This window comes from Oryzias melastigma, linkage group LG13 (genome assembly GCF_002922805.2).
Source record: "Oryzias melastigma strain HK-1 linkage group LG13, ASM292280v2, whole genome shotgun sequence".
Lineage (NCBI taxonomy): Eukaryota > Metazoa > Chordata > Actinopteri > Beloniformes > Adrianichthyidae > Oryzias > Oryzias melastigma.
In genome coordinates, this window is record NC_050524.1 from 6,100,389 (window position 1) to 6,114,425 (window position 14,037).

General features: G+C 41.4%; 1 protein-coding gene across 7 annotated transcripts in view; it reads right to left on the reverse strand.

Annotated features, from left to right (window-relative positions):
- Positions 1 to 14,037, reverse strand: part of nectin1b (nectin cell adhesion molecule 1b) — a 258,757-nt gene that overhangs the window by 159,644 nt on the left and 85,076 nt on the right. For all 7 annotated transcript variants that reach the window (XM_036214902.1, XM_036214904.1, XM_036214905.1 and 4 more), the window contains 3 exons: positions 12,601 to 12,900; positions 12,198 to 12,315; positions 1,840 to 1,991 (listed from right to left, as the gene is read on the reverse strand). In XM_036214902.1, coding sequence (XP_036070795.1) covers positions 1,840 to 1,991; positions 12,198 to 12,315; positions 12,601 to 12,900 — 570 coding nt within the window. The remainder of the gene's footprint in view (positions 1 to 1,839; positions 1,992 to 12,197; positions 12,316 to 12,600; positions 12,901 to 14,037) is intronic.

Sequence of the window (14,037 nt, forward strand, 5' to 3'; positions counted from 1 at the left end):
TTTCACACCTGTCGACTGAAGAGGATTAGCAGAGAAAACAAAACCAACAGGCCGGGACAAAAGCATTGCTACCTCTTTTAAACACACTCGTGTCTGAGTCGCTTTCCCAAAAAAACAAGAAAACCTTTGACACTTGTCGACCTAGCTGGCGGCAGAAAATAACTCATGCATTACGAACTATTGTAACTCTTTGAGCATTTATGAAATAACATCATTCCAGCTGATTATGAACCCGAGAAAAGCAGCTTTACACCGATATGCAACGCTTTAATACAGCACTGATTCTGCTTCAGGGTTGCATACGTTATTACTACAGTAAAGTGTTGCATATTGGTGCAAATTGTTTTTTTTTTTTACATCAGGAAAAAATTGGTCTCTGTTAATTGCGTGAATAATTTACTATAGTAAACTCTTGCATATTGGTGTATAACGACTTTGGTTTATATCAGTTGCGTGAATAATTTACTACAGTAAAGTGTTGCATATTGGTGCGTTTCTCTGCTTTAAAAGTTACTGACTTACAGTAATTGTGGAAAAACGTTACAACTATGTGTTGCATTTATTTAGGTGCAAATCTGGTTTTCTCTAATTCAGATTCAGCAGGTTTACATTCAATGGGAAAAGCCAACTAATTTACTGTTTTTTTAGATTTCAGAACCCATTGGAATTATTTTAATTATCTTAAAACTCTACTACTATTATACATTTTTGCATATTGGCCCAATGGGGCTTTTCTCCTGCTCAGATACCGTCGGAATGACAATAATGGCATAAATGGCTGAAGAGTTACGGTAATTCAAAAAACGTCAACACTGGAGCTAAAGGGTTAAACAGCTACAGAAGAGAGAAAACATGAGGAAATGTGATTTAATGCATTGTTCACCTCGCTCACGCAATAAAATCATGCGACCAAATGATGAGAATAAACAGAAAGACGACTGGGACGCCAGCGTTGTGGTTTGTTAATTCGAGCAATCAATGAAAAAGCAGAAACAGAAAATGACTTTGGTGCCTCTGTTTTGGCGTACAGTCCTTCTTCACGTCTAACTGTGCGTCTCCTTGGAGCGCGCTCACTCAATACAAGTCTGCACACAGCCGTTCCCTGACACATTATTACTTCCTCGCATTCCTGTTCGCAAGAGGTGTTCCTTCTTTTTTTTTCCTTTTGTGACACTGCTAACCCGCCGTCTTTGACAGCACAGCCCTTCACAATACAGGTGATGACATCACATCCTTCAAAGCTGCTTTGTAATGACAAATAATGAAAGAGAGGAAACACGAACAAATGATACTGTAAGAAACAGCTGTTGGCGTCCCGACATGCCAAACCCAGCACGTTGGAACTCCCCAGAAGCAAAAGAATAAAGAGGAGCGTAAACTTTTGGCAGTTCAGACAGGCCAAAACTGTAACAGTCCTCTACCGAACACAGCTGCTCCCACCTACGGGAGAATCTCCCCATTCTGAAAGTTTGACTCCAAAATCTGACTTCATTTGGATCAAACTGCAGAGAAACCACTGAGTCTGTGCACTTAGAGAGGGAACTGAGTCAGTTTTGTTCTGTTCTCCCTTAAAAAAACAAACAAAAGAGACAGCAAGGAGCTTAAAAGCAAAAGAAGCACAGGATGTTTGAGGAGGGTTAACGCAACAATCCTGTAATCAGCACCGCTCTTCCACCTAAAACCCCCAAACAGACATGTTCAGCTGCTCCCACGAGCCACAGGGCAGGCTGGGAGGTCGCCATCACCGCCGCACGCCAGAAACAAACACCACTCCGAGGAACACTCATAGACGAAGCCATGCTGAGAGAGAGCAGGAATGCAAAAACTCATCCAACCTACCTGTGATGTTGACGTCCACGATGCCAGTGCGAGTCCCGATGGCGTTGGTGGCGTCGCAAACGTATGTGCCGGCCAGGTCGTAGGTCACAGGGCCCTTGAAGAACAGGGTGTTGTTCTTGATCTCCACGTTGCTGGGCAGGGAACCGTTCAGGCTGAGAAAGAGAAGCAAGAATGCATGAGTCATCGGGGTGGGAATCACTGGGTACCTCACGATGCGATGCGATAGATGGCTCACGATATCCATGATTTCGCGATACTGCGATGATTGGTAAAAATCGCCTCTAAAAAGAACACATATTTTTTGGGGAAAATATAACTCCATTTATATTTTAGCTTGAACACAATAATAATAAACAACGTGTGTCTTAATATGTGCAGCAAATAATAGACACTTTTGTGTCGCATTGTTGAAATCAGTAATACTAAGTCTTTGACAATCATTGACACCAATTGAATTGGAATTATCTGTAAATTCAGGATTAACAATAGTAAACATGTACAGCAGTGCCACTACTTAGTGCAAAATTGATGTAAACAACAACAAAAATGAAATAATTCAAGTGGCTACCAGACACATTGGTGTTCGTGACAGCCAGTCTTGAAACTCGCGCCCCCTATCTGCCTCCAAAGGAACATCTCACCAAAGAATGACGAATATAATGTCTTACAGCCTCTTCAAACTAAAATAAAAGATCAGTACTTGGTGAAAAGCCAAAAATCAATTGCAGGATGTCGCACTATATCGCAATGTCGATATTTTGGCACACCCCTGATACGGAACCAGTACTGGTCCACGTCCCAAGGGTTGGGGACGTCTGTGACCTGGTACCCAGTGGCCCTTGGACCGGTACCGATTCACGCACCGGTGCCAGGGGACCCCTACTTTAATGGGCCAGTACATCAAAACATGACAAGTTGGTGACACCCAAGTGACGTTTTCATGCATGACGAGTTGGGAGTGAGAATGTGTAGTCTTTTAGGGTTATTGGTATGACTTGGCCGTGGATTTGAACTCACACCATTCCAGTCTCAGGGTGGACACTCATCCATAAGGTCACTGAGCTGGTAGATAAGAGACAATTCAACCAGCTAAGAAAAATACACTCCCTGGCATCAATAAGCCCAGAAATATTTATGAGGAGGTTGAAACAAATACCAAAAGTTTTTGACGCTGCTGTATTTTAACTGCCATCCATCAAAGCCCAAACAAAATCACGAGGACAGGGAATCCCGGCAGGTCAGAACAGGTGGGATCCGGCTGATGCGGAGGGACGGGACTCTTTCGGCATTTGGAATACAAAAGCAGACAGAGGTGTTGTGGGTGGTGGTGGGACGTGGCAGCAGCTTCAGCGCGGCTCACATGGCTGAGCTCAGAACTCAGGGGAGCTGTCAGGAGAGGCAGCTGATCAAGCGATAAACAGAGTCTACCAAACGGCGGGCTGTCACTGAGGAGCGCGGCGCGTCTCTGCTGCCTGAGGTGTTTGTCTCCGCGCTTCGCTATCTCCACCGCGTTCAAGACTCGCTCCTGTCCTTTGATCAGGCCCGTCCACTTTTGGGTCACAAACACACACACAATAAAACCTCCGCCCTATTACCCTCTTCTTTTGTCGAGACCGGGGAAGGTATCAACTTTCGTGACAATTAGCTGTTTCCTGCCACCGTCCCGCCTCGATCGGCTTCACTGGACGCCCTGAAAGGACTCAGCTTCAGAGAAGCTCCAAGCTCAATAGAGATCCTGCCGGAAGGTCTTGCAGTCTGACAGATGCCACAAAGGAGATGCAACTAAGATTCATTTCTCGGGTCAGGGAGAGGCTTTCTTAGCAGGGGAGTGGGGGCTGCCTAAGAGCATTACAAAGAGAAAATCAGGATGAGATTAGAGGACAAAGTAGATCATGCTAACCAGAGTCTCAAATAATAAACCGGTTCTTAACGCGGATCTTCAAGCAAACTGTGGACTCCAATCGATGCAACGAAAAAGTGACAAAGTTCAGCAAAAGAAAGAGCTGAGCTTGACTTGTTTTCCCATCAGCCACCTCAGCGAACCCCTCCGCCTCACTACAGCATGTCACGATTCAATAATCAGTTACCTTGTGAGCTTCGTTCAAATGCTGACTTCTGCAAAGGCCGATTGATTTGCTGCAGAAATGAAAGGTTGGCAAACTCAGATTCACCCCCGTTCTGGAGGCCGAGGGGCACGCCGTTGACTCACAAACATCTTAGAAGTGATGCTACCACTCTGTGATGACCGGCCGGATTGGTTGTAATGGTACGGCATATTATGCTTGCGTGTATTAACTCGACTTCCTGCTGCCAAGTGCAGTTTTCAGCGCAGACTTTAAAGCTAAACGACTGTAATGTTGGGGAGCAGAGAACTCTGAGATTGAAGATATAAAATCTTTACAAGGGTGAAATGAGAAAAACTTATTGAGAAACACTTTGCAGACTATATATCTGGGAGTCTGGGACATCCTAAAGTTGAAGCTTGTTGTGCTGAAAATCAATGCAAACACTCCTCTCTGTGCACTCTGACAAATATCAGCTTCCTGTCAAAAAAAGAAACAACAAGAGTTCTGCAACAAAACACTTTCTGCTGAAGGATAGTGTTCAGAAGACACTTCGGACTGACCAAAGCTCATTTTAGAGACACTTTTTAATTTGTTATTGAGCCATTTTTATGAATAATAGAGGACATATTATTTGTGCTATAGAGGGCAGCGTCAATGAATGGTCAATTTTCAAACTTATATTTTACAAAAGACACATTGGGGGGGCAATACAGTCAGAGATGAGTCTGTAAGTCAGACTTTATTAACTATGTTCACAATAACTATAGAATTTGTTTGTAAGCTAGCTACGTTAGAAACGTTAGCCGCATTACCATATTCACAGCACCTGTAACTATCAACCTTGTTTGCAACACGTGAAAAAACAAACTGATGACACAAATGTGACTATTAACGCTAAGCCTTGCGAGTAATGCAAAAGAAGTAACACAAAGAAAAAAAAAACAGTCCCTCACTGCTACATGATGTTAGCCGTATTAGCATATTTACAATATCTGTAAATCCAAAACTTGTTCAAACACTTAAAAAAAAAGACCGATACCGCCAAATCAAACGTTACTGTGACTACGGTTACTACCAACCTTGTTAGTAACATAAAAAAACACGCTACATGTTAGCCGAGTATTTGCAAATTTTATATGAAAATTTTACAGGAAATACTGTAAAATACTGTAAAATTTCTAATTAACTCCTACTTTTCTGCAGAAACTATGCCTATAAAACAACACACCTTTGGATTTGGGGTAAAGACTGCATAATCATAATTAGTAGACACTGGTAAGGCTTTTAAATGAACTCAAAAGAGGATCGGAGAGGGACTTTAACCACTCAGGTTCATCTTTTTGGCTCAATTCTTCAGATAATTCTCAAAATTAGGCTCAGAATTTTCAGAAAATCAAAGTTTAATCATGAGTTTATGTAATATTCACTGGGTAAAAGTGAAAATTATTAGTGTTTTTAAGCCCAAAGCAGCAGATGAACGATGACACAAGATCGACACCCCAGACCCCCCCACCCACACACACACACAACACAACCGACATGTTTATTCCCCATCAGGCTGCACATGCAGCACTCTTCTGTTAAAGGCCACGTCAGGTTTTCCGCCTGCATCTTTCAGACTCATTAATGCCTGAGTGGGTTTCAGATCGGATTTGATTCACCCCTGCTTTCCACGATCCTGCTAATTTGTATGCCGTTGCATAAATAAAGTGTTTTGTAATTTGTTGCACGGATAGTTTTAATTGTTTGAACGGCTTGTTGAGGCGTGGAACTGAGTTGAACTCCAGGTGGATAAATAAAGTTATTCTGAGCAGCGTTTGGGACACTGGTCAGATATTCAAACTCCAATTAAAGCAATTTAAGATCCTCTGACATTTGGAATGAAATCGGAAGATATAGTTTGTGGGACGCGACACTTAAAAGCTTTTAGCCAATCTCAGACAAGATTGTTTCCATAAAAGTGATGCACACTCAAAACCCTGGAATAACACATTGTGTTGAAGCATCACACACTACAGTCCAGTAAACAGGACTTTTAAGCTTCTAATATATCAGGAATGTTCATCCAGACGGAATAAAGTCAGATCCAGGATTGTTGCTGCTCCTCTTTAAGCTCGTAGATCATGACAGATGCTGGATTTGCATTCCAGTCAGAGGAAACGGGGGGAAAAAATCCAGGGGTTTTAAATCTTGGACAAAAAAATAAAGACAAAAAATTGTGAAAATTTCTTCTGACACTTTGATAAAACTTTGATAAAACCAGCAGAATCAGATTTTTATCTTTAAGGCTTAATATCTGCCCTTCATACCACTTATGAAATGTAAGACTGAGAAAAAAGATTGCAGTTATTCCTGGTAGCTTATGAAAAACAAGATGGTTCACCCAGGTTCAACTAATTTTGGATGATTGGTTTGGAATATTCCAAGAAATATTCAGAAAGGAAAAAATGACGTTTCAGTCAAGATTTCAAAAAGAACAATATACCAAATTTGGCACAGATTACCTTTATATTTGGTAATTCTGGTGTTTTTATTCTTTTATACCATGCTCTGGGTGAATACTGGATTCTTATTTTCTGCTGGGTGTGGATTAAAATTCATAATCCACTGTGATTATCATCTAAAAAAGAGGTTCTGGTCAAATAGCCAAAATGTTCTATATCACGGCTTCTTTTGCATCATCGTCTTGACAAAAACAAGAGGTAAGAGGTGGACTTTCTCTCTGAACTGATGCTTTCTTTAACCTACTGTGACAATCAGCATGTATATCGCTTTCCTTTGCCACTCCAGTCGAGGTCGGTGCCGGCTCAGGGCCGTGTTGTCATGTCACCATGACGACACGCCGCACCACATATCATTTGTGAAAAAGCAAGAATTAAGTACTAAAAATCAGCTGAATATTTGGTTATTTTGGAAGTGATCGTGGCATAAGCAGGATAATGCCCTCTAAAGTGAAGTTATCAGACGGATCAGGCTTTCATGGCGTGCAGTAACTTCTGATAATTCACACTTCATTGGGCATTATCCCTTACATAATTTTTTTTTTGTAAATTTTACATGATAATAATAATAAATCTATTTCTACTTTCATGAGTCACTGGGTATTATAAATCTCATTCATATGTTCTAATCCAGATCCAATCTAGTGGAAGAACTCATGAAAATTTTGTTTATTATTGTTGAAGATGTTCATTTTTTCTCATAGGATCCCCTAGGATCGAAGATTCTCTGAACTCTTACTTTTCTACTCAGATGACACATTGAGGGTAGGATTTACTACATAAGCGGCTGCTACATTTGTCCTTGAACATGTTATGATTTGAAGTTTCCAGTTTGTTTTATGGCAGACGATCCAGTGGAGTTTTTTTTTTAATCTTTCTCCTGTCTTTCCAAAATCCACCTGATCAGAAAAGTCTCTGCATCATCTACTTCCTGTTGTGGCAACTATTTGGGAGTGTGTTCACCTGTTTGATTCAGTTGTTGAATACAGAGTCTCAGACCTGATCTGGTGTCAGAGACGAACTTGCTTGGAACTTGGATCGTGGATTCATGGTGCAAAAAAAAAAAAAAAAAAAAAGAGATTTTGCAGTTGTGAGTGTGCGACGTTTGTCTTTCCAATCAAAACGTCTTCTGCTTAAGTGAGAAACTCTGCAGATCAAAGTTAGATCCTCCCGCAGCCCTCCCACACTCTAAGCATTGTGGGAAGTAGAACAGCTCCATCGTACAAACAATGCTGCCCTTTTTCTCAACGGTCGGGACGCCATCTCTGGACTTTTTCAACGTCTTAGTAATCTTTTGAAACACAGCTGCACGTTTGTTCAGAGCTCGCCGCGCTGCTACCATTTTTTCTTCAAAACAATAGTAGTGAATTGCCCCTCCCCCACACGTGTGTTTCTTCAAGGCCTCTTATATCTCTGACCTGAGGTCAAGAAACTCTTTCAACTTTGGTTCCTAGGTGGAGGATTCCTCTCACCAGTTTGACACCAAATGAAAGGGACTATTGAAAATCTACTATATCCTACTGCCAGATTTAACCGACTAAATATTAAGAAGTGCTAATTTCAATTTACTAAATGTAATCATTTTCTTTCTCTACTCCTAAAATCCCAATCCAATCTTTTGATCTATTTTTAAAGTGTTCCCAATGCTCTTTTAATTATAATTAGCTAAAATTAATTGTCATTTTCTAGGACATAGTTTCTGCAGAGCAGCAGGAGTTCATAAGAAATTAATTTCTGAGTTGTGGCATCGACACAGAGCAACCCCTCCCCCACTTCCCATCATACTTTTGTTTACACTCTCTCCCACCAGCTTACAGCCCCTCATAACCCAACCAAACATTACTGAAGCAGCAAAGAATGGCGAGCAATAATGGAGCCATCCAGCCGTACAGTTTTAGCACCACATGTGCGTGGATCTAGTCGTCTTCAGTTACATACACTGGCCCCGCCCAGTGTATTTTCTACATCACAAATGTGATGTTTTTCAAACGGTATGTTCTCATCTGCTTCTAAATCACAACCATTTAAATACAGATATACTCAAAAACGCTATTTTTTTTCTGGCAGACATGGCTCATATAAATGCAAAAGCCACAACATTGTCTTGTTGTGGCTTTTGTCGTCATGTTTCGGCTATTGTCGTTGTGCTTCGGGTATTGTTGTGGTGTTCCGGCAATTGTCGTCGTGTTGGATAGATTTTACCGTTACAACAGGGGGTTAGTATATTTGTATAAACCCCTTCTGTATTTGAGGTTAAGCTTTATTTGTATTGATTTTGTCTGTAAAAATAAGTAAATAACTAAGTAAGTAAAAAATGCAATTTTAAGCTCAATTTTATTTATAAATGTCCTCTGTCATTGGAAAATGCCACCCAAAAAAAATCTGTTTTCATTGGTATATTGAGAAAAATGTCTGGCTTCTTGGTTCTGAGCTTCCGTTTGGTTTTTCAGAGATTTATAATGTTTAATTAACAAATTCCACAATCAAGGATTGACATTAATTTTTTAAATTCCTATTCTGGAATAAATGTTTTCTCTGAGAGACGGATATGTGAAAAAATGTACTGAAAACAAAATCTTTGATGGTGAAAAGCAACTGATTAGAAGAAAAAAGAAAATACGTGCGAGTTTATAACAGTAATTAAAGAACATGTAAGAAGAATGTTTTTTTTGTTAAAAATGACTCTCCTTTGTCGCTGCAGAAGCTTTTAATCACCTTGCTCACTGCAGAATTTCACGGCGTGCAGAAGCAGCCGTTTCTTTTGAATAAAAGAGGCGGTGTCCTTTCCGAGACGGCGGGCCCGTTTGCACTTTTGAACAAACTGTGACCCGAATATCATTTAGAAGACAATTAGGCAATTTGTCAGCTTCTTCCACACACTGGTGATTGAAGAAACAAAGCAACAAGGATCTTATTGTGGCCTTTAATCAACGTGACGAACAGAATCGCAGTTTCACAAAAGAGATAAGCAAGCCAGCTAATTAGAGCGGACTTTGGAACGATCGTTCAGTAATAAAATATAGATTTCTTCTTTTTTGTTGTTGCAATGATGCTTTTCAGTGGGAAAATAAAAATATATTGGCTCTGAAGTGATTCAGCTGTAAGCGATAACAAGTCCTCTGCCTTCTTTTCATCCCGCTTAGTATTCCCGCGCTCACTCACGATCCTGCGCCATTAAAGCAGATTCGAGGAAGGAGCGCGGCCTGGAATGACCTTCATTCCCAAAATGATGCAGCTCGTTCTTTAGTTTCTGCTTCTCCACTGAAGCTGCCCATTAACCTATTTTAGCAGCAAACTCCAGCTCAAAGTTCTAAAGAAGAAGAAGAAAAAAAAAACATCCAAAGCTGCTCAGATGTTTTTCTCAAAAACTGCATGTATGAGAAAAGAAAAAGAAGAAAACTGTTCAGAACTGCAGATCATTGGGAAAAACTCTTCAAGCTTCCAATTCGTCGCTGGCGTGCGCTGACCCCCACCGCAGCGCCCAGAGGAACCTTCACAACACATTTGCCGTCTCATTCTCCGTGCAGCAACGGCCGTCCTCTCCTATCAGTCAGCACAGTGCCCTCGTCTTTCCAGATCACATCCCCTCATCCTCCTCCTCGTCTGTCCTCTCCTCCTCTTGCAAATATTTCTCCATAAAACCCCCCTTTAAAAAATCGATTCCAACAGCTGTCCATGGCTCATTAGGAACTCAACCAGGAGGGCAGAAATGCTGTTTATAAACCCACTCTGATGTAAATGGTGGGGTTTTTCTGATGATGGAGGACACATAAAAAACTAAATTAAGTATTTGTAAGTATTTTGTTAATCAAACTGTTGTGAATCAGGAGCAGATGAAAAAATGCAGTTTGAAAAAGAGTTGATTTGTGACAGAAAATCCACTGAGCTTTACCCCTCCATTGTGCCTTTATGGTTAAAGAAAAATTAAAATGCTCCTAATTTTTAAAAGCAACATATTTTTGGACTACGAAGCTCAACAAACAAAAGAAAACAGATGTATCACTTTGTGAAGCTCCTGACTACAATACCCATAATGCTCCAACAATTCATCAAGTAGTGTGGCTCCAAAGTTGTTCTAAAACATTTTGACAGATTCTGGAGTGCCATATAGCACAGAAAACCAATCGGAGATCAGTACACTCAAACAGAATACATACCTGAGGAGTGCAGTAAAAAGTGAATTTCTTATTATTGAAAAACCACACATTACTTAAAAGCACACATTTGCTGTTCTTTTCAACAAATTAATTTTGTTTTGAGTTCATATTACTCTGTATAAATAGAGATATTTGTATATTTAATTTGGGCTGAAAAAGAACGAGAAACAATTTTTTACTGTTATTTTGTTGTTCTTGTTAAAAAAAAAAAAAATCAAGGATTTTAAGGCCTAAACTATTTGGTAATAGGAATTAGATAGTTCTGATTTACAAATTAGTGGCTGAAACAAATTGTGCTTTTTTGTTTCACAGCTGACATTAAACTTCTTCTATACATTTACTTTGTTGAGACGATCCTAAATGATTAAGATGGTTAATTTCTAGTTATCCTCATGGTAACAATAACATAAATACAGGTCAGTTCCCTTTTTTTCTAAAGGGTGAAATAAGACTTACTGCATTGTAGTCAGTAACTACATTTCCACTGACTATTAAATGGAGTAAATTGGATTTCCGATTAATAAATTCACCCAATGGAAACAACAATTAAAAAAAACTCCTATTTATAAAAAAAAAAAAAAGTTTGAGGAGGTGATTTTTAACAAAAATGCAATTAAAACAGTTTTTTAAAAACTAAATGAGTCATGTGACCAACAACCAAATACTAGCTAACTGCCAACTGGAAACGCAGCTGGTTATAAATCGACATGATCGGCTCTTCAAATGTTGAAGGCCCTGATCTAGATCCATATACAACTCCTCGACATTTTTGTTGCACCGCTAATGTTAGGTTGGGGTTGTGAGGGGCTGTAATCTAGAGGGAAGGTGTATAAACAGAGAGGGGCGGAGTTACTCTGGACCAATGGTCCCAAATTTCTAATCAAATTCTGCCACTCTGCAGAAACTATGTTCAGTTTTTTTTTCAATTAGGCAAAAAGCGGCATAATCGAAAAAAAAAAAAAAAAACTGTTCTTCTTGGAGTGGGTCTTTATGTCCACTTCCTCTCTCGACGTTTGTCCTCAACCCAAGGACAGATGGCAGCATTTTTCTCTTCGCTCCAGTGAACGCTTCAGTTTCCACCGGAGAACTCCTGAACCTTGAGTCTGACATTGATGCGCAGCAATGCTCTGGATGAGCGGAATTACAGCACAACAGTTCGGCATTCCAGCAGGGTTCCTCGCAGCGCTAAAACCTTCATACCGTTCCGCCCGGCAGTGATTTTCTTCCTGCCTGTGCGTCCGTCTCCGAGGCCAGAACCCTGATGTCAGCCTCGTGGTATGTAGGCCTCAGCTGTGACTCCTGCCTCAGATTCAGACCTCCCCTCTGCGCCTCAGAGGGAGGACAGAAACTGCAACGTCTTCTCATCTTTCTACCTGCATACTGGTCTCTAAAGACTGAGAAATGTCTGCTCTGTTTGCATTCATATCACTGGATCTCATCAGGCAACACGAGGGGTTGTAATAGTCCCATTGTTCTCTGCTGAAGATTTCATCTTATCTCGAATGCTTGTTTTAACAAACCTTGTTCTGTAAAAGCGTCTGTCACTCTTTACTAAACACTTCAACCATCCTTTCTTTTAAAACAATCTCTGCTTGTGTGAAGGTGACAGAAAAGTCAGGTTTGTGGAGACTCACAGTTTCCATTGGTAGATGGTGACGGGCGGGTTGGCATCAGCCCTGCAGGTCAGCTGCACGGTCTGCCGGTTCAGGTACCAGTTCCCATCGAAGCCCTCGATCTTCACCTCGGGTTCGTCTGCAGGAAGAGGAAGTGGATGTCAACCAGAACCGAGTCTGACCATCACCATCCATTCATCAACATTAACATCAAACCTGACAAATAGTTTTGTAAAGCAGGGTAAAGAAAAGGAAAAAAAAAAAAGACTTCTTCATCCTGACTGCCTCATTAAAGCTCACAATTTTGGCCCTGATTATGTTCTTCTCTTTAAATATTAAAATGAAAAGAAAAAAAATGTCAGACATAAATAAAGTCTCATCTGGATCATCTGAAAGACATCTGTGACTAGAATGTAGTTCTTACACTGAACGTTGAGCACCACGCTCTCCGATATCCTCTCGCCGCGGTACGTCACGATGCACGTGAGCCTCTGCTTGTGGATCTCGCGGCTCGGTATCAGCTGGTAGTTGCTCTTTACTGTCATTGTCCCGTTCTGGTTGCGAGTCTCCTGGTAGGTGGCTTCCCCCTTTATCCTCGTCTCCCATTTGATCACACTCGGAGGCTTCCCGTTGGCCGCCGTGCAAGTGGCGACCGTCATCTTGCGCCTCGGGGTCTTGGCCACGATGGTGGTGGACGTCAAACTCATCCGGGTCAGAGGCTGAGCTGTGGAGGACAGAAGTGTGAATGATTACAGCCGAGCAGAGAAGTGAAATGTCTCATTAATGTGGAGAGGAGTGTCTGAAGTCAATGAAAGTGAGGGGCCGAGACGAGAAAAGGACGGTAACTCCGATCAAGACAAAGTTCTGGCTCTTTCCCTCCTCAAAACCGAAGCAGTTGTCAGCTCTTAGATGTGGAACCCACTTGCCTACCCAAATGCGCAGTCATCCAATTTGAATCCTTTGTGAGTTGCCAATTAGCAATCTACTTTTGCGACATCAAAAGGCCAGCTAGAGCCTGAGCGAGCGCACAAGTGAAAGGGAGCTACGAGGAGGCCTCTTTGAACACGGTTATCTGCACGCAGGTTCCTGAGCTGCCCAAAGAGTCCTGAGAGGCTCAGTGACATGAAACGGGGACTGAAAGCTGACAAAAAAAAAAGCTCAGGCGACAGAGACTACTCAAGCCAAGTGCCTTTTCCTTTACCAGGACTTAATGGAAAACACAGCAGCACTTAAATACCAATTAGCTGTTTTATCAGAGCCAGCACACAACCTTTTCAAAGCAGCCTCATTCTAAGATAAACTACATCTCCAGCTCTGCTGTTTCTCCACAAGATGAGACCGTCGAAGCCAAATGACACTCTTTGAAGTGGCCTCATTGATTTTCGTCTCACCTTCCATTTTTATTGACTGCGATCTGCAGCGGTTTCCTGTTTTATAATCAGCTTTTGGGTGCTAACACGCCAATCATCACATCATGGAAGAGTCAAAGTGATTTTCACAGCATGCACGGTCATGGAACCGGCGCCCTGGTGCTGCAGGGGTTGGGACCTCTGTCTGAGCGCAGGATCTTTTGCTGTAACGTTTAGTCATGGTGATAACGGTGAAAAGCAGAGCTTTCATTTACACTTTGATTTAGATGACAGATGGCAGCCTGACACTGATTTCCAACTCCTAAAAAGAGGTTCGACTTCGGCGTAAAGTAAAGGAGAGACCGGATGACAGTTTGTCACCGATGAGTCATCAGACCAGCCGAAACATGTTCACAGAAACTGTTCCTTAACTGAAGCCAAGATGAATAACCTGATTTGGAAACAAACACTCATCTGACCTGCAGCAACAATTTCACAATCAGTTCCATAAA